This window comes from Corvus brachyrhynchos, unplaced genomic scaffold (assembly GCF_000691975.1).
Source record: "Corvus brachyrhynchos isolate BGI_N302 unplaced genomic scaffold, ASM69197v1 scaffold31, whole genome shotgun sequence".
NCBI classification, from domain to species: domain Eukaryota; kingdom Metazoa; phylum Chordata; class Aves; order Passeriformes; family Corvidae; genus Corvus; species Corvus brachyrhynchos.
The window spans coordinates 883,969-906,696 of record NW_008236196.1 but is presented as its reverse complement, the minus strand read 5'-3'; the positions used below and the strand labels follow the sequence as shown (position 1 = coordinate 906,696).

General features: G+C 38.9%; 1 protein-coding gene across 1 annotated transcript in view; it reads left to right on the top strand.

Moving 5' to 3' along the window:
• Nucleotides 1–887: 887 nt before the first annotated feature.
• PRKD3 (protein kinase D3) overlaps nt 888–22,728 on the top strand; it is a 41,958-nt gene continuing 20,117 nt past the window's right edge. Inside the window, exons 1-8 of the mRNA XM_008639834.2 lie at nt 888–908; nt 2,089–3,117; nt 12,522–12,660; nt 14,308–14,439; nt 15,114–15,271; nt 17,462–17,651; nt 20,387–20,464; nt 22,423–22,606. Coding sequence (XP_008638056.1) covers nt 2,827–3,117; nt 12,522–12,660; nt 14,308–14,439; nt 15,114–15,271; nt 17,462–17,651; nt 20,387–20,464; nt 22,423–22,606 — 1,172 coding nt within the window. The 5' untranslated portion in view covers nt 888–908; nt 2,089–2,826. The remainder of the gene's footprint in view (nt 909–2,088; nt 3,118–12,521; nt 12,661–14,307; nt 14,440–15,113; nt 15,272–17,461; nt 17,652–20,386; nt 20,465–22,422; nt 22,607–22,728) is intronic.

Sequence of the window (22,728 nt, the reverse complement as noted above, 5' to 3'; positions counted from 1 at the left end):
CTCGCCTCGCAGCGGGAGGGGAGGGCGGGTTAAATGCCAGGTGTTGGAGAAGCTGCCCGAGAGCCGCTTGGTTCGGGGGCAGCAGGAACGGGAGGGACAGCGCTTCTGGGCGAGCGCAGGCTGCGAGCTGGGCAGCAGGGGAAAAAAGCACAGTGCCCCTGTGCCTCTCTGCTTTTGGAGGTGTAGGGTTTTCTTTGCGTAAATAAAAATGCAGAATTGTAGACTGCATGTAAATTTCAACATACGCTTATTTTATATGATGTTCGGAAGAATTCTATCCTCGCTACAAAGTGAGCAGTTTCTATGGCTTTCCTTTCATAGAAAGATCCATTCTTTCCTACTAAGTTGCAAAAATAAACTTCTTCAAAGGCTTGTATGCAAAAGGCTTTGTCAATGCACAAGCATCGTGCTTTTGGTAAATATAATTATCGTTCTAATTAGGCAGTTGTAGGTGAGCTTTCACAGGGTGTTTTCACTGTCTAAATTAAACTTGCTTAGTAGACTCATTAGTCCTTTCACATCAAGGAAAACTAACATCATAAGGCTTTACTGTTCTCTGTTATATTGGTTAGGCATTGTTTTTTGTAATTCAAATCCACCCCTAAGGCTTCGTATTTGCTGTCTCTGGTATCTGTGAGAGGTGAGGCAGAGGAAAGCAGTATGTAGAAAACAGGAACAAGTCATCTTCAAGCAAACGTGAAAGCACTGTGAAGCTCCTTTCTTGGGAAAGGTGCTTAAATGCTACTGTTGCCGTCCTTACTCTTCCTATTTATTACTTTCATCTGTATCGCGTTTAGCGTGTTCTTTAAAGGCAGAAGTTTCTTTTCAGGTGTTGTTGCTAAATGCCCAGCAAGTCCTGTGTATTTGAAGACAAAAGGTTCTAGATACCTGTGCTGAAAATCCACAAGGTATCAATTTGTTCTCTCTTCCAGAGCCCCTGTTAGGAATTTTTATTGCAGTACCAAGAGCTTATTTTCCTTCCAGTACTGCAATTTGTGTACCTCTCTTTCTTTATCTACCTTTCAGAATGCAATGACAGTGGAGTTTTGAGCTATCACACTGGTAAATACCAGGAGTGCATAGTGTATTAAATGGACTGTTTTAGCAATTCTCAGCCTTATTTCTGGGAAGGACAGCTTCAACTGTGTGCAGTAAGATGTGGCACTTCTCTTCTGAAATTTCATTGCAAGAGTAATACTCTTTCTTAGTTTTTTTTTTTTTTTTTACATAAGAGAAGGAAAAATATGTGAGCTTACTGATTTTGGTATCCTATATGGATCAATGCTCCTTAAAAACTGTTAGTAATATGTAGTATCTAGGTATTTGGACCACTTTTACATTCATGGAAAACTTTTCCTGTGGCAGAAGTTGCATGGGGAATCTAGAAATTATTCTTTTCAAACATTCAGCTGCTTGTAAAATGGCTGAAATATTGGATCAGGTAGCAAGTATCTTGAGCCCATGCTCATGAAATTATTTATTTTCAAAGGTTGTAGCAGGCTTGCTTTTTTAATCAGATGTGTGAATATTAAATGACTCAATTTTTTTTCCAAAGAAACTGATGCTCAATGGTATGCTCTGCATATCTTCCTATCGTTAGTGTTTGTGCAAGCCATTCTTCAGTTTTCTTGAATAACAGTATTGAAATGATATCTTGAGTACATGCTGGTGCATAGAGTTTGAGTTTTTATCTTGTATTTTTTTTTGACATTTCTATGCATTTAATGAATTTCCTTCCCTACCCACCAGCTTTTCAATATAGATGTACAGAGCAGAGCTGTGTTCTACTGCTCCCTCCCCCTACCTTTTTCGGTTTTTTCCTCTTAAGTGCCAAGTGCTTTGCTCTACTAAACTATCGTTAATTAGAAGTTGTGGTAACATATTGATCAGTTCTAGATCTGATTTTTCTCGTGTATTATACAGTGGGAAAACAGTTGGGTTCAACTGACAAGTACAAAATGCCTCTAATGTAATATATTTGAGTAAAAGGAGTTGGTATCCCACTGCGTAAAAGTAGAGTGGTTATGACATGGGTATGCAAGTTTATACATTTCATGTGAAATAACAACTTTATCTTTTCCCCTACAGGCAGAGTACAACATTTCAAAATGCTGGAGATTATCTGGGTGATGCTAGAGATTACATTTAATGTGATTGTGTCTTCAGACATTCTGCTCCTCCATTTCATGAGCTAAAATATTTTATAAAAATGAAATCAGATATCTTCATTGATCTTCAAGTTCACTTTGTCCTGTGAATTCAGAGAAGACTTTCTGAAGGAGGAATAGACTCATCACATACGTGGACTTCTGTTGTTGCTCAAGGATACACTTTTTTTTTTTATCATAAAATGCCTCTGCATGAAGATGATTCTTCATTTAAGATATGATCTGTGTAATTAGGTGAATGAGGATACTTTTAATGAATTATCAACATCTATTTCCGTCTGTTTCTCCAGCTTTTGTTTTTTAATAAAAATGAAGGACAAGTATAAAACAGCAGAGCTGATGTGTTTCTGTGAGGCCTTTATGTAAGCCTCTGTGTCTGGATGTGGTGCTAAAGGACAGGCAATCTGCTTTTGATCAGCTGATTGTAACTGCAGAAAGAGAACCTTTAATTTAAAGTAGCTTGCAGCTGTAATTATTTTACTCTTTGGCTTGCACCGAATGAAAGGGAAATTTAAATTTTACTGGTCAGGAGCATTTTACTGAACTAAGAAAGGGAAAACTTACATTATCCTTGTTTTCGTTTCAAACCAAGAACTGGTAACGTATTTTTCTTAGAATTTGACTACTAGGGAGATCTCGGCAGCATAAAGCAAGTCAGATGTCAGCAAACGACTCTTCTCCCCCATCCTTACAGAAGTTTTCCCCACCGACGTGTCATGCTGCTGCACCACAGACCCCAACTTTGTCTTCAAGTCCCCAGTCGGGGCTCTCCAGTCGACTCTCCAATGGCAGTTTCAGTACGCAGAGCCTCACCAACTCCCGAGGCTCCATGCATGGGATCTCATTCCTTCTGCAGATTGGTCTCACTCGAGAGACTGTCACCATTGAAGCTCAGGACCTGTCCCTCTCTGCTGTTAAGGACCTCGTGTGCTCAATAGTTTACCAGAAGGTATGGTATGATGGTGCCATGTTCTGCTGATGGCAGCCATTGTTTGGTAACAGGCTCTTTAGTAATAGCAGCTGAGATATGCCAAGAGTTTGGTACAGTGACAAAGATCTATGTTAGGTATTTGCAGTGTGGCACAAAGAAATTTTGGTAACTCTCAAGGGAGAAACTTTTAATTCAAAAGGATTAAACCCTCTTACTTTCTCGCTTGTGAAAGCTAGTAAAAGAAGATGTAGTTTTACATTTTCTGCAAGAATGACTTTTCACAATATGGACAGATTTTCCCTTTCAGCGGTTGTCTCTGATTCCTTAGGATTTTACTAGCTTATGCTTACTACTTTTGAGGAATATTCTTGGATCTGTATAGCCAGCCATAGTGAAAGGACCAGTTTTAGCTACAGACCTGCATTGCAGGGCTGCAGACGTGGTACGAGCTTTTCTTTTTGTTTCTAGTTAATAATTAAAAATCCCACCATTATTAGACAGCTAATAATGTGCTAGTATTGTTTTTCTGTATACTGAATACATGTGTTGCTCTTATATATCAAGATAATTTGTGTTAAGAGAGGGTTGACCAAGAAATAAAAGAGCCTTAGCGTACTTTTCCACTGTGTCTTGGCTATCCTGTTGCAAATTCTGTCTCTCTAGGGAGGAAATAACACTGATCTTGCTAGTTTTGCTTCCAAATTTTATCTTCATTTAGGTTAGGAAGGTTAGATCCTAGTAAGCAGCCTGAAAAAAAATAAGGAGTATTTAATAAAATAAGAAATAATTGGTCTTTTCCATCAAGGTCAGGTGTGGTGAGGGAATTGAAGGCAAGTATTTTGTAGGGAATTACCTTCATGTCTTTCATTGTTGTAATTGGTATTTATTGTTGGTTAGTTTTATTATATGATTCTTTTTCACCTGATAGCCTGAAAAAAGTAAGCACATGATATGTTATTTGCATATGCTTGTGTATCTTTTTTCCCATCTCATAACTTACTGCATCTTTCATATTTTTACAAACTAGTTGCCAAGCAAGCCAATTTCATAATAACTTCCAAAATGTAGTTCAGCATGTTAGTTCCCTTCTGAAGAGATGAGTTATTTGGCTCAATTTCTACTTTTCATGTACCATGCATGTTAGGTGTGCCTTTATGCAGCCATTTTAGGGGCTGCTTTTTCTTTCTGTATCGGCTCCTTCTCTTTACATCTACATATTTCCTGTCTTCTCTCTTAAAGATGAAAACAAGTACATTCACACTTATTTTTCTTTTTTCCTTTCTGTTTTTTTGGCAGGCTCAGCTAAAAGTTTAGGTTGAGGTCTTCTTATAGCTCAAACATCTTACATGCTGAGCCTAATCTACTGCAAAACTGATGAGGATTTCACAATTAGTTTTCCTTTTTGTCTGGCTTTGCTGCAGCTCTCCTGTAGCTGATGCTACCAGTAAGTGACTGCTCAGTGAAAACATGTTTGCAGGCAGCAAACTGATCAGGAAACAACCTCAAGTGTGGTGGATTCATCTTTCATAAGTAGTTTTGCAGCCAGTACACGAGTGGCAATATTCTCCCTGTACTCTCTATTTGCCAGCAATGTGTCCTGCCTTGACTTTCTTTCCCTTAGATCTGGTGACTGTTGCAAGACTGTTAAATATTCTAGGATTAATATATACCTAATGTAAAAATTGCAAACTGCGCTCTTATCTGTCGTCATGCGAATGGTTGCCTGTTTTTTCCAGTTGAAGGCTTTGAAGCTTACCTGGGGACTTGAACCACCTGCCTGTGTTTGAGGTTACAATTATGGTATCAAAAATGTTGGTTAGGACTCTGCTTTTTTGTGTTTTCTGCTTCAGACGGTGTTCAATGTAGCTTGTTCAGGTTTTGCAGAAGCGTAATTTGAAGCAGCATCAGCAGAACTGAAACTAAAGAGGCATGTGTCCGCAAGGAGAGTGAGATGAGTAATGCAAATATTTGGTGTGTCTCTTAGCTCTATTACAGATGTTCTAAACATCAGGAGATGTTTTTTAAGTGTTTTTCTTCAGTTTTTTTTCAAGTTTAAAGTTAAGCTTAAACTTAACTGTGAGCACTGTGTTAGGGTTATTGTGTATTGGAATGCTTAATAGCCATCTTCAGAAAACCCAAACTTTAGACTTTATAGGGATGCTTCAAAAAAATTTCTTGCTTATGGTCTCCCGTACATTCATGGTCTTCTCTGTTCATTCCTTATCTAGGTTGCTATGTATTAAAGTATCAGACATACAGTTCTCAGGGGCAAGCTGAAGAGGAACCTAAGCATGGGCATATATGGCTGCTGGAACAGAGGGACAGTGTTTAGAAGCAGAAAAAACTCATAGCAGGTAGACAGTGTGTGTCCTTGCACAATGATCAGGTGTTACAGACTCAAGTTCTTAATACTGTTCTGTGTTGGAATACTGTTTCTTCATTCCTCACGAGAGGACATGAAGTAGAACAAAGGGATTACTGATTTAAAACTAGAAACTCACATGTGGTGATGTTCTACTGCCTGCAGACTGAGAATTATGTAGTACAGCATGCTATAAATGCCATATTCTATCTTAGTTAATTTTATTCTCGTTAATAGCTACATATGAAGAACATTTGATTACTGTAGTATTACTTGTGTAGAATCAGTACCTGCAAGATTTCTCGTAACTTTTTCAGTAAACTTACGAATCTTTGCTTTCATGTTTCTGCAACTTCTCTATCTTTTTTGGTCCACAGACCTGTCCTTCATCGTTTTCACTTTCAGTCATACTCAGCGTTCTCCTTCTTTATATATCTGATGGCTTTGTTACGTTTTGCTCTGAAATAGACCAACTGTTCCCCTACCTTAGAATGTCTGCCTGAAATTCTCATGATCCTTCAACCGTTGCATTCTTTTTGATTGAGAACTGATACAGTATTTACCCATGCAATCTGTTTCTTACTCTTCCCGCCTAGTTTTTCTACTTGACTGAACTCACCCAAAGTCACCATTTAGCAAAATCATAGGGGTATTTCTTATGTCTTGCTGGCTGGATTTGTCTTCTGTATTTTCATCACATTACAAGGATCATATTGCAGTCCATCCATAGTACAAATGGATCTCTACAACTCTTGCAGTAACAACTTGAGCGTAATAAATAAGTAACAGTACTGCAACCAATGTTCTGGGTTTTTCTCCGGGTTAAGCTTGTAATAGTTCATGGTGTATTTTCTTCCTGCTCTGCCTTCTTGTCTTGTCAACTGTTTTCTTCATATGAGCTTAATAATGCAGAGACTTAGCAAGAGTTGAGACATGAGAAGCAAATGTGCTTGTGAGAGGGTGGGAGTTGGGGAGTTACTGGGGGTGCAGAGGTGTTATATGTGGGGCAGATTAGCATTTCCAGTGTGGTAATAGGTTTGTATGCTGGAAAACCTAGCCAAGCAGTAGTCCAAGTATGTCTGTGTTGAGGCATCTGGTGGGGGAAAGATCTCCTGCAACATGTTTGTAGCTGATTGTCTGTGTGATAATGTGATTTGGCACATGATTCTAAAGAGTGGGAGTGAATCGCTGGGTAGGGATGCAGGATAATAGAATGGATGACTTCAGTGAACGAAGAGACTTTCCAATGGTGTTTTGGACCATTAGACTTTGAAAATAACTTCCAGTGGTTTGAAGCATTTGTTTTGAGTTATGATGGGTCATGAGATATTGGACCTTGAAACAATATCCGCCTACCCTTTTCCCTCGTGTGAATTTTTGGCGACTAGTCCAGAACTTTGTAAAGTAACTCCTGGAACTTGAAGTAAAGGGATTTTTCAGTTACTGCCAAGATAGAAAGAAGCCTCAGTTGTGTTTCGCTCAGCAATACTGAGTGCTGTATTTTGGTTGAGTTCTTCTGGATCAAAAAGACGATGTAATGCACTGTCAATTAAAGCTAGATATGCTGTAATACTTACAGTATGAGCATGCTAGATAACACCATTGATTTTTCCTCAGTGTTACTGCAATTATGCACTAGTTGTGTTACTTGTGCTAGTACCACCCAAGTATTAAGAATTGCATATATTCTTGATATAAGTTGATGATATTGGTATACCAGAGATTAATTTTGGCACAGTCTAGTGCATACGTAGACTTCCCACAAGTGATTTCCTGTCGCGAGATGCTCTTTTGGGATTGTTAAGACTGGGAACAATCATCTTTTTGCTTTTAGGAAACTTAGTAATACTGGGATTAGCAGTTTATGTGTTCTGAGTAACTGTGCAGATACTTTAGGCTTTTATGCAGGGAAGTAATAGCTGTATAATCCCATAAGATAAAACAGGCTTTAAAAAATTCTGCTTTGAGTTTTGTTTTCAAGTTTACATTATGAGCTCTTAACACTTCAAAGGAACTGGGTACTGTTCTTCCTCACAGCTTCATGTAACTGAGCATAAGGAAAGCTATAAAAGCTGTACTTTGCTGCGGTACAAGAGAGAAGAATTTGGTAGTGTACAACTTGAACATAGTTCAACTATTGAACATAGTTTAAGCTTTGCGTAAAAATTCTGTTAAAAGATACCACTTGAAATAAAACCCCTGTTAATTGATGAGGTTATTCTTGGCTAGCAGTCTGCACATAGCCTTCTGGCCAAGGTGCTAGCAAGGAATGCTGTATTCCCAAATGGACTGGGGAGCGGAAGGGAGAGCAGGGCGCCGCACGCCTGTAAGGAGCCAAGCTGCTTGGTTGGAGCTGATTGCTCCCCCGTCGAGGCGCGGCCGAGCCTTAGACAGGGCTCTGCTGGGCCACCTGCAGCTCATCAGAGCGGGCCGTGCGGAGGGCAGCCAGCCAGAGCTTCCATGGCTTGGGTGCACAGGGCTGGAGTGGGGGCAGAGGAGAGGAATCTGAGCCGGAGTGTGTGGAAGGGAGTTAGGAGGCAGGCATCTTTCTTTCCAAAAGAGCAGGGTCTGTTCTTTTGGAACTGGGAACTTTTTTTTTTTTTGGCATGGAATTGGGGGAAGTGTGCAAAGAAAGAGCAGGATTTGTTCATCTAACTTGAAAAGTTTTGTTAGGGATGGTTGAATCTGGAGGCTGCTGCAGCTCTGTCCCCATGTGCAGCCACGGACAGCAAGACTGACCACGTATTCCCAATAGGCACTAACATTTGGATACAGGTGTGCAACACCATATATGTGTACACACAGATCCAAACAGCTGAACAGCGTGTCTTGTCTGTAAGCACCAGTGGTGCTGTACCCTTCTCTGGTGGTTCAGGATGGAGGTCTGGTAGTGGGGAAAGTGCAGACACATACCCACTCACCCACCAATAGGAAAAATAGCAACAACAAAAAAAAGTGGATGCCTCCAGCAGCTGGCTTCAAGCACTCTCTTGTAGCAGCTGCTGGATCTTGGTCTTTCCAGGTGCTGACACCTGGATATTCAAGCTCATGATTTCACTTACTCGGCCTCTCCAGTCACTGACATTACAGGGTCCTCTTGCTCTTATTGCTGGCACTCAGACCCCCCATACACACACATGGGCTCAGAATGAGAGAAAATCATTCAGGAAAATAGGTAGAAATTGAACTTAATGAAAACGGCGGACGGGTGGTGCTGATGCGGCACAGGGCATGATCAGACAATTGTTCTGACCAACCCCTGTGTACAGGTGACCAGCCTCTTTTATCTTCTTATCCCTCGATTTTTCCCCACGTTTATTCCTCCCTGAATCACCTCTTTTGCCTTTGTTTCCTTCCGTAAACATTCCATAGCTATTGTACCATTCTAATTTCCCAGCATTTTATAATCTGTACCATACCACTGGACACCAAAAGGTGTTCTAGTGTTGACTTAACCTGATCAGTGTATGTGTGGAAACTGGGTCTAAGGATATCCTGGGAGACCCCTGGGAGGGTCTGGGCAGGGGATCCTTTCCCTGGAGTTCTTAATTTGGGTTCCCACCTGCTGTTCTTTCTCTGTGCTCCTCTGGCTTGTGGAGATGGGCCTTCCTTTGAAGGGCCTGGGAGTGCCTGGGCAGGGTGTTGTGTGGGCTACCCCCACCTGCATTTTTCCTCTGTGCTGCTTTGTGGATGTGTAGACAAGCACCTCATAGTCAGGACAGGTAAAGGAGATACTGCGAGGTTCCTCAGCTACTGCCTGTCTCTCTTACGGATTCAGGAAAACCTCCTAGCAACTGAAGTTCTCTATACCCATGAAAAGGCTATCTCTGTTCTCATGCATTTAGTTTTTGGAATTACTATTACAGAAATGGAGATCAGGCATGCACAATGCCTAGAAAAATGTGTCCTGGTGAAGTCTTGTCACATACTATAGAAACTGTATACAGAGCCTGTGTTTAGTGAGAGAATTCTTGTACTCCATACTAGTGTAGATTACTCTCTTGTTAGTCCTGGGCTTATGATTCTGCATCTTAGTTTAGAAGCCACTGATAAAGCTCATGCCCATAAATAGAAGAATTACCTTTTAAGGTTAAATGTTACAGTTACAAAACCAAAGACAATCTTTCACAGTCACTTTCATGTGTATGTGTTTTTGTTTTGGAAGAATAGGCAGTAGATCATGTCATGACAATATGAGAAGCATTCATGATACACAGTTTAAAAGGTCAATTTAATTAATGTAGAACCAAATGAGGGTATTGATGTCAACAGTTCTAACAATCTGTAATAGATGATTTTGCTTTTTTAAAAATATTTGTACTCTGTAAAAATTAATTTTGCCTTTGTGTGGAATTTATTTGAAAACCAAAATATTAATTATAGGTATTATAATGTTATTTACAAACTTTGGAATTAATGTTGATGCTGCTTTCTCAGGAATGTAATGTCTCGTATTTTTAATGTTTATACTTGCTGCCACAGAGGACTTGAGTGTTCATCTGTAACCTTAGTTTATTGTGTTAGCTAATGCTTTTTAGGAACGAAAACTAATGTAGTATGTTTAAAACATTTTTATAAATCCAAGATTTGTACATGAGAATGGGTAAATGGTGCATAGGCAGAATATATTTGGTTGTAGCAATTAAGATAAGTGCTGCTTGGCAGGTGATTATGTGACCTCTGGTTACTGAGGTGGGGGATTATGTGTAGGGATGTTCTGGCAGCTGCATGACAGGGTTATGGTCTTAAAGAGTGGAAAAAAACCTAAAAGAGAAACAAAGACATATCTTTATCAAAAGAAGGAGACTCAAACCTGTGGAATATGTTAGAGGCTTCCTTAAAATCTGTGGCTCATAGGTGGTTCTGTGAACTTAATACAAAGAGACAATAGTTCACGTGATTCCCTGAGTCATGAGTTGTCCCTCCTGGCAGCTGAAATTAATATTGGTGTTAATAAAAAGTGTCATGTGTGTCTGCAGGCAGATATATACTGTTTTAATGTTGATTTTATATCCCTTTTGTTAGAATTAAGTTCTTCAGCAGTATAATGCAATTGATAGAAGTTATCTTAACAGTGTATCAGGGATTAAAACCTCACAGCACTTATTTTAATAGTGTAAATATATCTTGTTTTCTTGTCAGTCAAGGCACAGTGGGATTTTGGGTTAGAGCTTAAAGTAGGTTTATGACGTGTTTCAGGTATGAAGAAATGTCAGTTCCCTTGGAAGAATTACTAGTGTGCTGTATCTTTGCATGTTCTGAGTATAAAGTCAAGTCCTGTCCATACTTGCAGAGATACTGAGACACATATTTGGGCAGAACAGCTAATTCTCAAGCTTTGTATTTTCTTTCTTATTACAAGTTATCTTTGGGCAATTGGAAAAATGCAATTTTCAGAACATTCATGGATATTTGCTATTTAGCAAGATGAATCGGCAGATGAGTATACTGAAATATCGTATAAGACAGGAATTCTTGAATTCTTCCAGATGATTTAAGGGATCTTAAGCAATAGCATTTTATTGTATAAAGGTTTAAGCAATATCTGGTTTAGGGGAATATGATGCTACTGTAATCTCTGTACCATCATGGCTACTGTACAGAGTACAAGAGAGTTTCAAATTTATGTAGGAAGCCTGGGAGTGAGTTGAGAGCCAGAGGAAGCAGCCGGCTGCTTTGGCATCAGCCCAGTAAATCAGTTTCTTGCTGTGGACTAAGTATCTACATGCCAATATAAATTTGTCAGCTCTGTCTTTTGCTTTTGCAAAGGCTAAATTGCACAAATTCTGCCTCTCCTTTTGACTGTCCAAGGTAGATAGCATGCTTTGTGGAGCATGGACTTTTTCAGTATTATGTGTCATGTAATTGTGTAGTGTGTACACACCAAAACAGAGAAGACCAACTTGATATTTCAGATAAAATTGCTGCTGAAAAGAGGACATGATTTTTTCTCTGAATGGGAAGAGAGTGTGAAAATGGGCATGATGGATACCTTCATTATGTTTTTGATTTGGTAGAACAAATCTTTGATTATTTTAGTTAGGAAAAATTAATATACCACAAGCTTCATGCAGTTTAGATACTTACTGACTGTGTAACATGTAAATTACTAAGCTGTTACTTCATTAATTAAAAGTTTCTTCTGAGCTTTTCCATATTTTTTCCCACATTCTTCCTGTTTTCTTTGCGTGTGTGTTCCCACCTCAAGTTTGAATTCTGGTTTAAACCAAAAGGTCAAAGGAGCCACTTGAGTGCTACTCATTCCTCTCCAGGGTCTGTTGCTGCTCTCTTTCCCCATGAACTGTTTACTTTTAAGCTTTTCATTCTAAGAAGTTTTCATTTTAAGAAGTTTTACTCATACTTAACAGTGTTTTGAGGAGTAGGGAAAATACAGAATGAGAAAGCTTTTTTCAGTGAAATGTCATGGAAAAACAGCAGGCTATTTAGTGTATCTGTTTCCTGTATGGATTTTCAGTATTATATTCTGTGTCCTTGTGGGGATTTAAGTTTTCCTTTTCACAGAATCACAGAAAATGGTTAAGGTTGGAAGGGATCACCGGAGGTCATAGAGTCCAACTTGCCTGCTCAAGCAGTGTCCTCTGGAGCATGTTACTCAGGATTTCTCGTATCTGTAGATCTAAACTGTTGTAGAACAGTGGCATGGAGCCTCTTAACTGGCTTGCTCCTCAAGAAAAATGTGGCAGGTGTTGCTGGAGTGTCTCAAGCTAAATACCTGCCTGACTAGAATACCTGAGAAGTAAGGGTTATAGGTGCTGGTATCCAAGTCAAAGGCCTGTATTGGCTTTCACTTGCCAGACTGATTATGCAGGTCTGAGAGATTAAAAACCCAAAGAAACAAAAATCTTAACAGTTTTTTTTTTCACCTTTAAAAAAAAAGTAGAAATTTTCAGAAAATGCTTTGTTTCCTCAAAAATAGGCAGATTAATTTTGTTACCATGAAACATTTACAACACTTGAGTTCTGTAGCTGTTATTAAAAACATTGATGTATAGGATTATCAAATAGCATGTATTAATTTAGAGTTTGATGTCTGTTGCAGTTCCCAGAGTGTGGTTTCTTTGGCATGTATGACAAAATTCTCCTGTTCCGTCATGACCTGAACTCAGATAATATTTTGCAACGAATTACATCAGCAGAAGAGATACACGAGGGAGATCTTGTTGAGGTTGTACTCTCTGGTAGGTATTATTGTAACAGTGGAACAACTCTTTATTCAGTAGATTAAAAGAAAATAGGACTTCATGGAGCATTATTTTCATGCCTGCCTTGAGCTTTTTCACTTCAATCTCATATACTTTGGGGTAGAGGATTTCAAGAAAATCCAGGTGTCATTGATGCTTCAGTACTCACTTTTGTTATTTTTTCATTTTTCTGTTTTAATCTTCTTCAGGTTTATTATGATAAACAAATCTGCATTATACAAATGAGAACTTATAAGTATAATAATATCAGTTTTTAATTTTTATAATTGTTTAAGATGAAATGCAGGTAGGATTCAGAATTTGTTCTTCCAACTGTTGTGGGTTTTCTTTTGCTTTTATCTGTCTTTTTGTTCTGTAGCTTTTGCTATTGGTGGCTTATGCTGTCATAAGACTTTCAAAATGTAGTTGCTGAATCATGCCTATAAAAACAGACTCTTAAAGGTTATCGAAGTTCTTAAAAATGATTTCTTTACACAATATAGTCCTTAGAGTGGTGGTTATTAACCAATAACGAGGACAAAATAACCCCAGCCCTGATTGTCATTGTATGTGTTTAATCATTATTTTGTCAAATTCAATCAAAAGTCAGCTGTAGTTAAACTATAAATTAAAGCTGGACTAGTATTGAGCAGTTTTTTAAGTCTTTGAGGGTAAAGTGACAAACTGAGGCTACGTTTTAGGAAGAGAGACCCTTGACTGTCATGGGCTTAGATTTGTAAACTTGATCAGTAAAGTATGAATTTGATAGCTGTAAGGCTGAGTCCTTGGCTGCATTTCAGGGTGCGTCCAGGATGTTCAGTAATTGATCATCTTAGTTCGAGCTTTTCATTGCTTCTGGTGAATTGCATATTTGGAAAATTTGTTGTGTCTGTTGGCAATCTCTGACAGTTTCCTTAGATAGACAGACCACCAGAAACTGAGGCGTTTTGGAGACATGTCAGTGTCTTTCAGTAGGTTTTTAAAAATAAGAATCTGAATAGGAAGAGTTAGTACATATTTGGTCAAAAAATAGTAGCCGTCAGGGCAAGATAATGATGTAAAATACCTTTTTTTTTTTTTTTTTCCTGCCTTCAAAGAAACAGGACAAAAATAATTTAAATATATCTGTGCTTGTTTAAGGAAAAGAATATTTCAATTTTCTGTGAAAACTTTATCCACAGTATCACAGTTTTGATACACCAAGAGTTTAATCTAATAAACTTTTACAGTAAAAGTCCTTTAGAAGATAAAAATCTAACTTATAGAGCTGTCTTTTTTTAGAAAATTTTGTAGGTTACAAAACAGCTTGAAAATTAAGTTGCTCTTTCAAAGCTTTATTGTTGCTTTTAGCAAGGCTTATTGTACCTGCCTTCAACTTAGTGAGGTTTTCAACAGTGTGATTCATACTACTGATTAGTTGTGGCCATTAGCCTACAGAGTCCAATGCATATTTTTCCTCAATAAAAATGTTTACTGAAAACCATGTAGTCTTCTAAATGAATATTTAAATGATATACACTAAAATGATGTTTTCTAAACAGCTTGTTAGCATTCTTTGAATTAGCCATTTTTAAAACATGTTCTTTTCATAAATCTTTGTTGATCCTGTGGCAAGAACCATAACTTACTGCAATTTTTTAAAAGCTTTGGCTACAGTCGAAGATTTCCAGATTCGTCCTCATGCTCTTTATGTGCATTCCTACAAGGCTCCTACTTTTTGTGACTACTGTGGAGAGATGCTTTGGGGTTTGGTACGACAAGGATTAAAATGTGAAGGTAAGTCTATGATGTTTAATGTATTTGTGTGTGTGTATAGCTATATAAGATGAGGAAGAAGAAATTGTATCGTGTTTGGTATGTTAGCAAGTAAGTGCTAAATGTAGTATTTCATAGTTGGAAGGGTTTGTGCATTGAAAACCCAAGTTCTGATCTTGGCATTAATGCAAACCGTGTGTGACCTTGGACTAATGACTTAAGAAGTGTTGTTGTTTCCCACTTCGGAAAAAAAATAGCTAGCTTACAACCTTGTGTTCTTTGCACAAGCAACTCATAGTTTGGAGACACTCCCAAAGGGGAATCCCTTTCCTTATGGCTTTCATCCAGCTGGCTGTGGAGCACTCTGCAGCCTGCTGTCAGGTACTGACGCTGCCTTCTCACTGAATTCTTCTTGTGCTTCAAAGTGAGGGAGTGATGAAAGCCTCCTGATGGTGGGAGATCAGCTGCTTCCAAGTCTTGGGCCTTGTTGCTAGAACTGGGCTTACTGGAGAAAAAGCTGTTTCTGTGAATCACATCAAGAACACTAAAATAAGAGAATTTGGCACAACAGTCTGTTTCTGCCTTTGCCATTTTCCTGGATCATCTTTTCAAAACTGCTTTATCAAAATATTAGTACTCTTTTTGTTACTTTGAATGTTGGGAGCTTTTTTGAATTAAACAAACTACTCTTCCAGGTTGTGGGTTAAACTACCATAAGCGATGTGCCTTCAAGATTCCAAATAACTGCAGTGGAGTGAGAAAGAGGCGCCTGTCTAACGTGTCCTTACCAGGAGCAGGGCTTTCAGTTCCAAGACCAGCACAAGCTGAACACACATCCTCTGCCTCTGAAGAAGTATGTAATGTGAAAGGAGAAACAATTTCTGTTTATAAATTCTTTAACCTCTGGGGAACTAAATAGTGTTTTAAGTGGCTCAAGATGAGTATGTAGGAGTCAAGCTTAACCATTATGATTGGTTTTAGTGAATTTTAAAATCTGATGATTCTTAGACTGTGACACCTACTGCTTATTATTATTGTGAAAGATGAAACAGGAAATAAATTATAAATTTTATATATAATTTTGTTATTAGCTTTTCACTCATGGTTATATGAATGAACTCTTGGCTTCAGAATAATGAAACATCTTGCCTTCTTAGTAATACAGATTCATTCTGTAATTGTTGTATTAGCATAGAATAATTACTTGGCCAAAGCAGTACAAATTGTAAGCTTTTATGCTGGGGAAGAGTGTTCCTGATCTGCTGTTAAGCTTTTCACAAAGTTAATCCAAAAAAACCCAAACCCTGTCAAGGAGTGTGTAGGGGGTACAGGGCTTACAGTAAAAACCGACATCCACAGTAGTTCCTTGTTATGATGATTGCTGAGAGGTTGTCAGTTATCTAACAAATATCAATTATCAAGTATATCCCAAGTATATTGGGATCATAAGACAGAACAGGCAGTGATTAGATCCATTTGTTTGTGCCTTAGTCTTTTCTAATTATCTGTTACTTTACACTACAACTATTACCACAGTTTAAAATGCAAATCGTATAGTCTAGTTCAAGAATGTAATTTTTTTAGCTAGAAGCTATAAAAGCCTAGTCTTGAGTAATGAAAAATATTTATTTTGATGTTTGACTACTGGTAAGATCTATTCGGTGAACATAGAATTGTAACCATTTATCACAGATTAACTTTATGATTTCTATGTGCATGTTTAGTACCTTTTGATACCTCTTTGTTTTACTCAATGCCTTTTCTGTTTTAATTGCTAAAGTTTTTCTTCTAACTTAATTTCAAAGAATTTTTTTGAGGGGGATTAATTTTCAAAATATTTTTTTGATTTTCTAAATATTTTTGCCTAATTTTGTAAGCTATCCAGGCATGCCATACCTCGCTTTTAAAAACTGATAGTTTGAGGTAGTGATTGGAATTTGGTTTGCCTACGTCCAGTGGTTTCCATTTTACCCTCTCTATGGAGGTCTGTATGTGCTGTCTGAACCTTGTCAGGTTACTTAAAAAATAAATGTCTTGAGTGAATTTTTAGCATTTTATCATCTGTGGAAATAAAGATTCATACATAACTTCCAGCTCTCTGTAAGGCTTTTCCATCTGGTGTTTTCATGGTTTTGTTTTGCTATACCAGAATGTCCTCTTAAAGCTTCTTGGTCAGGTTGCTTTCTTGTCTGGTCACTTTCTCAGCCAACAGCTGCTTTACAGCCCCACTGACTTTTTTTCATCCACCAAGACCTCCAGGTCCTTCCCAGCCGGGCTGATCTTGATCCCCAGCCTGTGCTGATACTGTGGGGTGCCCCATCCCAGGTGCAGCACCAGCACTTGGCCTTGTTGAACCATATAAGTTTTGAATGGACCTAGTTCTCAAGCTTATCCAGGTCCCTCTGGATGGCATCATGTCCCTGCAGTGTGGCAGCTGCACCACTCAGCTGGGTGACATACACAAACTTGCTGAGGGTGCACTTGCTCCCACTGTCTGTCATTGGGGAAGATGTTTGATAGCACCAGTCCCAGTATCAGCCCTGAGGGACACCACTTGTCACTGATGTCTATCAGGACACTGAACCATTGACCACTACTCTCTGAATGTGAGCATCCAACCAATTCCTTATCCTCCTAAAAGTCCAGCCATTGAATCCATCTCTCTACTTTAGAGTGAAGGATATTATGGAGGACCATGTCAAAGGCTTTACAGAATTCCAGATAAATGACATCTGTAGCCCTTTTGTTGTCCACTGATGGAGTCACTCCATCATACAAGGCCACTGGCTGTCCTGAATCACCTCCCTGTCCTTCATGTGCTTTAGCACAGCTTCTAGTAGGATCTCTGTGATCTTCCCAGGCACAGAGGGGAGGCTGACAGGTCAGTAGCTCCCAGGGTTGTCCATTCTATCCTTTTTAAAAACGATGCAGTGTTTGCCTTTTTCCAGTCACATGGTATTTCACCTGACTGCTGTGACTTTTCAAAGCAGTCATGGCAGTAAAACTGTTCTGGTGCAAATTATGTATTCCTTCTTTATTCCAGCGTTGCTGCCCAGAACCTAGTAAGAGGATTCCCTCTTGGAGTGGCCGCCCCATCTGGATGGATAAGATGGTGCTTTGCAGAGTGAAGGTCCCACACACCTTTGCTGTTCACTCTTACACTCGTCCCACCATCTGCCAGTATTGCAAACGGCTGCTTAAGGGCCTTTTTCGCCAAGGAATGCAGTGTAAAGGTAAACATTTAATTTTCTGTTGTAGCAGTACATTTTAGTAAAGGTCTTGTATTTAGAACTGATTGCAACTTAGGTGGCTGTATACTGCAGAATAGGGCAGTGTAATTTTTGAAAAATTCCATAATTTTCAGAAGTTCACAGCAGCCATCATTTTCATTGTAGTGGGCTGTGCATTGCACATTTTTCTGAAAAATAAGATTTAATTGTGTAGATGGAGGACACTGTAATTCTAGAAGGATAATTATGAATTAATAAAAATGGGAAATATTTCCTTTTGTTCAATATCTAACCACTAAAGAATCTGTGCATTTTCATTGTGTTATTCTAGTACAGGATATTGGTTATTACCTTTTGGAGATATTTTATACAGCTAGGTGCCTGTGCTGAACTTGCATGGTTTTTATGTAGAATATGTTAACATGCATGGCTTCAGTTCTCAGACTCCTCTGTGTGGTTCCTAGGGCATAATTATTGTGATCTCCTTCTGGCTTTTTATTGCCAGTTAGTGCAGATCTGTCAGCTTTGTTGCAGGAAACAAAAGTCTAGTGATGAACCATGAACATTAATATGGAAAGGAGTTTCCATTTCTCTCATGTGAGTTTGTCAAACAGGAGTATCAAAGGTCAGCTTTTTGAGAGAGGTCGCTTAATACATTTTCAGTTTGTTTTATTAGAGGAGAGAAAAAATTGTAAGCTTACATCTGTGTTAACTTTTTTTGACTAGTAATGCTGCTCTCTCATGTTAGTAAGGAAGTAATTTTATCTTCCATTTCTGTTGTTATTTGCAGTCTCTGTAGTCTGTTTGAAGTCTGCATCCTGAACTGGTTTTGATATTTTTTCCAGTCAGTGTGTCTCTTGGATACACATGATACAAAAATAATGAAGCCTGAAAAAGATGCCTTGCAGTTTTAACATAGAGATGCTGCTGGCCATATACAATTGCTGTGACTATATCCAGCTGAACAAATGGGGCTACCACATCAGTTTCAGGGAATTGAATGACACTGGATAAAAATATTATTGTATGCATATTGTAAGCATTTATGTAAGGAAAACAGGCCTAGAGAAATGCTCTGTGTATGTGCAGGACAGAAATAAGTGTCTTAATAGGCCTCCAGTATGATCCTATACTTATTTTTAATACATCAGGAATTGATATCAAGCAGTTAAAATATTTTCCTACTGCCTTCTCCTACAGATTCTTAAGGTTTCCCACCGACTTCCTCGTGCACATTCCCAAAGCTTGGGGTCTCTTAGCGGTTTTATGTTTCGGAGTACCCATAAGAGCCCTGGATTTCTTGATTTAATTCAGGTTGCTGTTTGGGCTCTGAGGATGCATCTCTTTGAGATGCTAAGGCTGTATTTGTGGTAATAAATTAAATGTGCCCAGAAACATTCCCGGACACAGAGGTCAGCTGGGACAGAATGACCCATGTTCATGAACAAGTTTTCGTAGCATCCCAGCCTGGGTGGCTCTGTGCAGACTGCCTGTTTGGACCAATTTCATAGGATGCTCTGGTTTATGAGTTAGACCTTGGAACTGTTTGGGATTTTGCTGATGCTGTGGGCCAAAAGCATGCTAGGAGATGTTTGTAGCTATTTACTGGACTAGAGAACTGCATTGCACTATCCAAGAATGTTTCTGAATGTAGTTTAAGTTATTAGGATAGATTCAATCTTCTGGTTTCCTGACAGAATTTGAAATGTGTCTGTTTCTTCCAGCCTCCTTTACAGTAGTAAAGTAATTGTATTCCATAATATGGACTGAAGCCATGGCTGTAAAAAAGGCAGTTTGTGGGTCTCCTAGGGTGCATCCTTTTAGGCACTCAGAAGCTGAGCAGTATTGTATTCTGCTCCAGAATCTGGCTCCTCTGATACTAAAAATGGAGAGATACTGATTCTTCTCTTGTCTGGACCTAAAAGGAAAACACATTGAGCTTGCTTTGGATAGCAAAAAGAGGCAAATTATCAATATGAAAACAGTTGTGGGGGCAGTAGGGAGTTTTGAAATTCATGGTGTTGATAGAGTTGAAAATCACAGGGATGCTACTAATAAAGGAAATTCCTGTTACTACCAGTAATGCTGTATGCTGGACTTTGCCCAGTAGCCTGCATCTGATACCTCGGGTGCAGAAATGGCACGCATCCAGGTGAGATTCCATCTCCACGTCAGGTCAAACCTGGACATAATGTTATTCTGTCTGCCCCGTGTCAGCAAGAAATGGAGCTTGAGTAGTCAGCCAAATCTGTAACCTAAATGAGAGGGGAACAGGACTTTGGGATTTACTGCAGAACATATTTGCTCTGATGTAGTTGCGTGATTGTAGAGGCTTCTGATGTCTGTAAGTCTTAGCTGGCAGATGGGGAAAAATGTTAGAGATGAGACATTTAAATCATATAGCAATGGAAAAAAGGATGTGGAACAAATGAAAGAATGGGAAAAATTACATCATGATGGAAAAAGTAGCTACAGAAAAAGCTAGAGAAGTAGCAAACTATTTTGTACTGGAAGGGGAAGTACTGACATAATAAACTGTGGTGGGACAAATCACCATGTGACATCAGGACGAGATTGTTAATTTCCTCCTGGAGGTGACCTCATTGGTGCTGTCCTCAGTTCCATGCAAATGTATGAATCTGAACTGAGGTTTGTGTTGGAAGCAGTGAGTGATAAATTTTAGTGTCTGGGTGGGAGTGAGGTTCTGCTATCACGGGCTTATTTATCTGCCATTTTAGATTGCAGATTCAACTGCCACAAACGCTGTGCACCTAAAGTACCTCGAGACTGTCTTGGAGAGGTGATTTTCAATGGAGGTAAGATGAGAAACATGCTTTCAAATACTGAGAGATCTTTTGAGGCTGAACAAGATGCATTAGTATTTAGTTCCCTCATCTTTGAATATTTGACGTACTTTTATTTATCTTGTCGGTTTTTTCACTGAGGTTAGTGAAAATGAAAAAGATTCACTGTAAAACTTACACTCTGGTGACTTAAATTTTACTTAATCAGTCTTGGCACGTTCACTATGCTTTGCTTGGGATTGCTCAATGGAAATGAAACATCAAGAAGCCACTCAAATGTACAAAATTTGAGGATCTGTTGTGATCAGTCTGCTCATTGTTCACCATAAAATACATACTTTAAAACGTTAATATCTGAAGACACGTACCATTTTTTATGACTTTCTCATATCCATGATTTTTACTGGCCAGAGTTAGCCCAGATGCTTGAGATAAAAGAAAAAGGAGAAAAACCCCAAGCCAAACCAAAAGAAAGAACTCCACTCTAATTTCTGGAAACCTCAATGAAGTTGGACTGCTTTCTGAATAGACCTTACAGAACTGAAAGAGAAGTGTGTGGAACACTTTGTGGAAGAATGTTTAGAGTATTTTTATAAGTTTTAGACCAGTGTTAAGCTGATGAATTGTGGGATAGATGAGCAGATGGGGATTAAAAAATGGTTGAATGGGTGGGCCTAGAGAGTGGTTATCAATGGCAAGTAACTCATGGTGTACCCCAGGGGCCAACAAAGGGTCCAGCCCTGTTGAACATCTTCATTAATGATCTTGATTGGGCAGAATGTACCCTCAGCAGGTTTGCAGGTGACTGGGAGGACTGGCTGATATGACAGAGGGCTTGTGCTGCTATCCAGACTGGAGAAATGAACTCAGGGCATTGTTGGATCAGGTGACCTTCAAAAATCTCCTCCAATGTCAACCATTCTGTGATTGTGTTGCCTTGATCCTTGTCACACATTGTTTAGTGAAACAAAATTGGTGACATGCAGCAGGTCACATCAAACTGTACAACTTGATTCAGAGGCTTGGGCAACAGCTGTGTATTAGCCAGTGGGTCTGTTGCCATTGCACAATGTATCCCATCCATTCATGCCTGCCTTCTCCAGCTCCCAGGCTCTGTCCTGGATCTTGATGTTGGTGGCTGTGAACAGCAGTGTGCAACATGGTTGCAGCCTGGTTTTACTGCCCTTGTGATGCTAAGGTGCTAAAAGGCCTCATAGTTTGGGAGCTATGGTTTCATATAATTCTTCTGAGGACATAAGGAGCAATTTATTTTTTGTTCTTTCTCTCACTTTTAATTGAGCTCACCCCAGGTAAAAACAAACACACAAACAACCCCCCACAGACCAGCAAACAAAAAACAACCATAAAAAGGCTACAGATTAAGATATTTTTATATCTTAATTCTTAGTTTTCCACAGTGCCAGTTGTACAGTTTTTGAAAACACTAAACTTCTGCCTGCAAAAAATCAGATGTGAATAAGATCTGTTCTGCTTTTCTCCCTTCAATTCCACAGCCCACCTTTTCTTTCTTACTTTCCTTATTATAGACTACAAGAGCAGCAAGAGCAGAGTTGGGTTTCTGTTAATGGAGAATTAAATTTGCACAGGAATAATTCTCTGGGTCATCTCTAGCCATTGAAAGGTTACTTTGTCCTGATGACTCGTGTAAAAAAAATTGCTTAATGAGATTTAGGTTTCGACTTTAAGCTTTTCACTCTGTTTCTTTCAGCGTGGTTTGTGTTTTAGTTGGGTCTCTCTTGCCTTGGCATTTAGCAAAACAAAATTGATAATGTTCATTAGCATACTCTGCATCTTATAGCAAAAATGTGAAGATTTTGTATGTTGTGATTGTACTTTAATGGTTACTTCCGTAAATGTGAACTGAAAAAAAATTGATGGGTTTTGGAAGATTTTATTTTATTTTTTTAAGTTGTGTGTTTGAAATAATGTCTGACTTGTGTTGTTTCCAGAACCTGCTAGTCCAGGCCAGGACTTAGATATGCCAATGGAAGTTGATAGCAGTGAAATGAACAGTGATGGTAGTCGAGTTCTAGATGATGCTGAAGAGCCCTCCCCTCCAGAGGACAAAATCTTTTTTATGGATCCATCTGACCTTGACGCAGACAAAGATGAGGAAGCTGTCAAAACAATCAGGTAAGTTATAAGGTGGATTTCTTTGCTCAGGATGTACTTTGCTCAATATTGTGAGCAAAACATTTCCAGTTAGCCCAGTTTTATTGCTGAAAGTGTATTTTCCCTTTGTGTGGGGCTTTTTT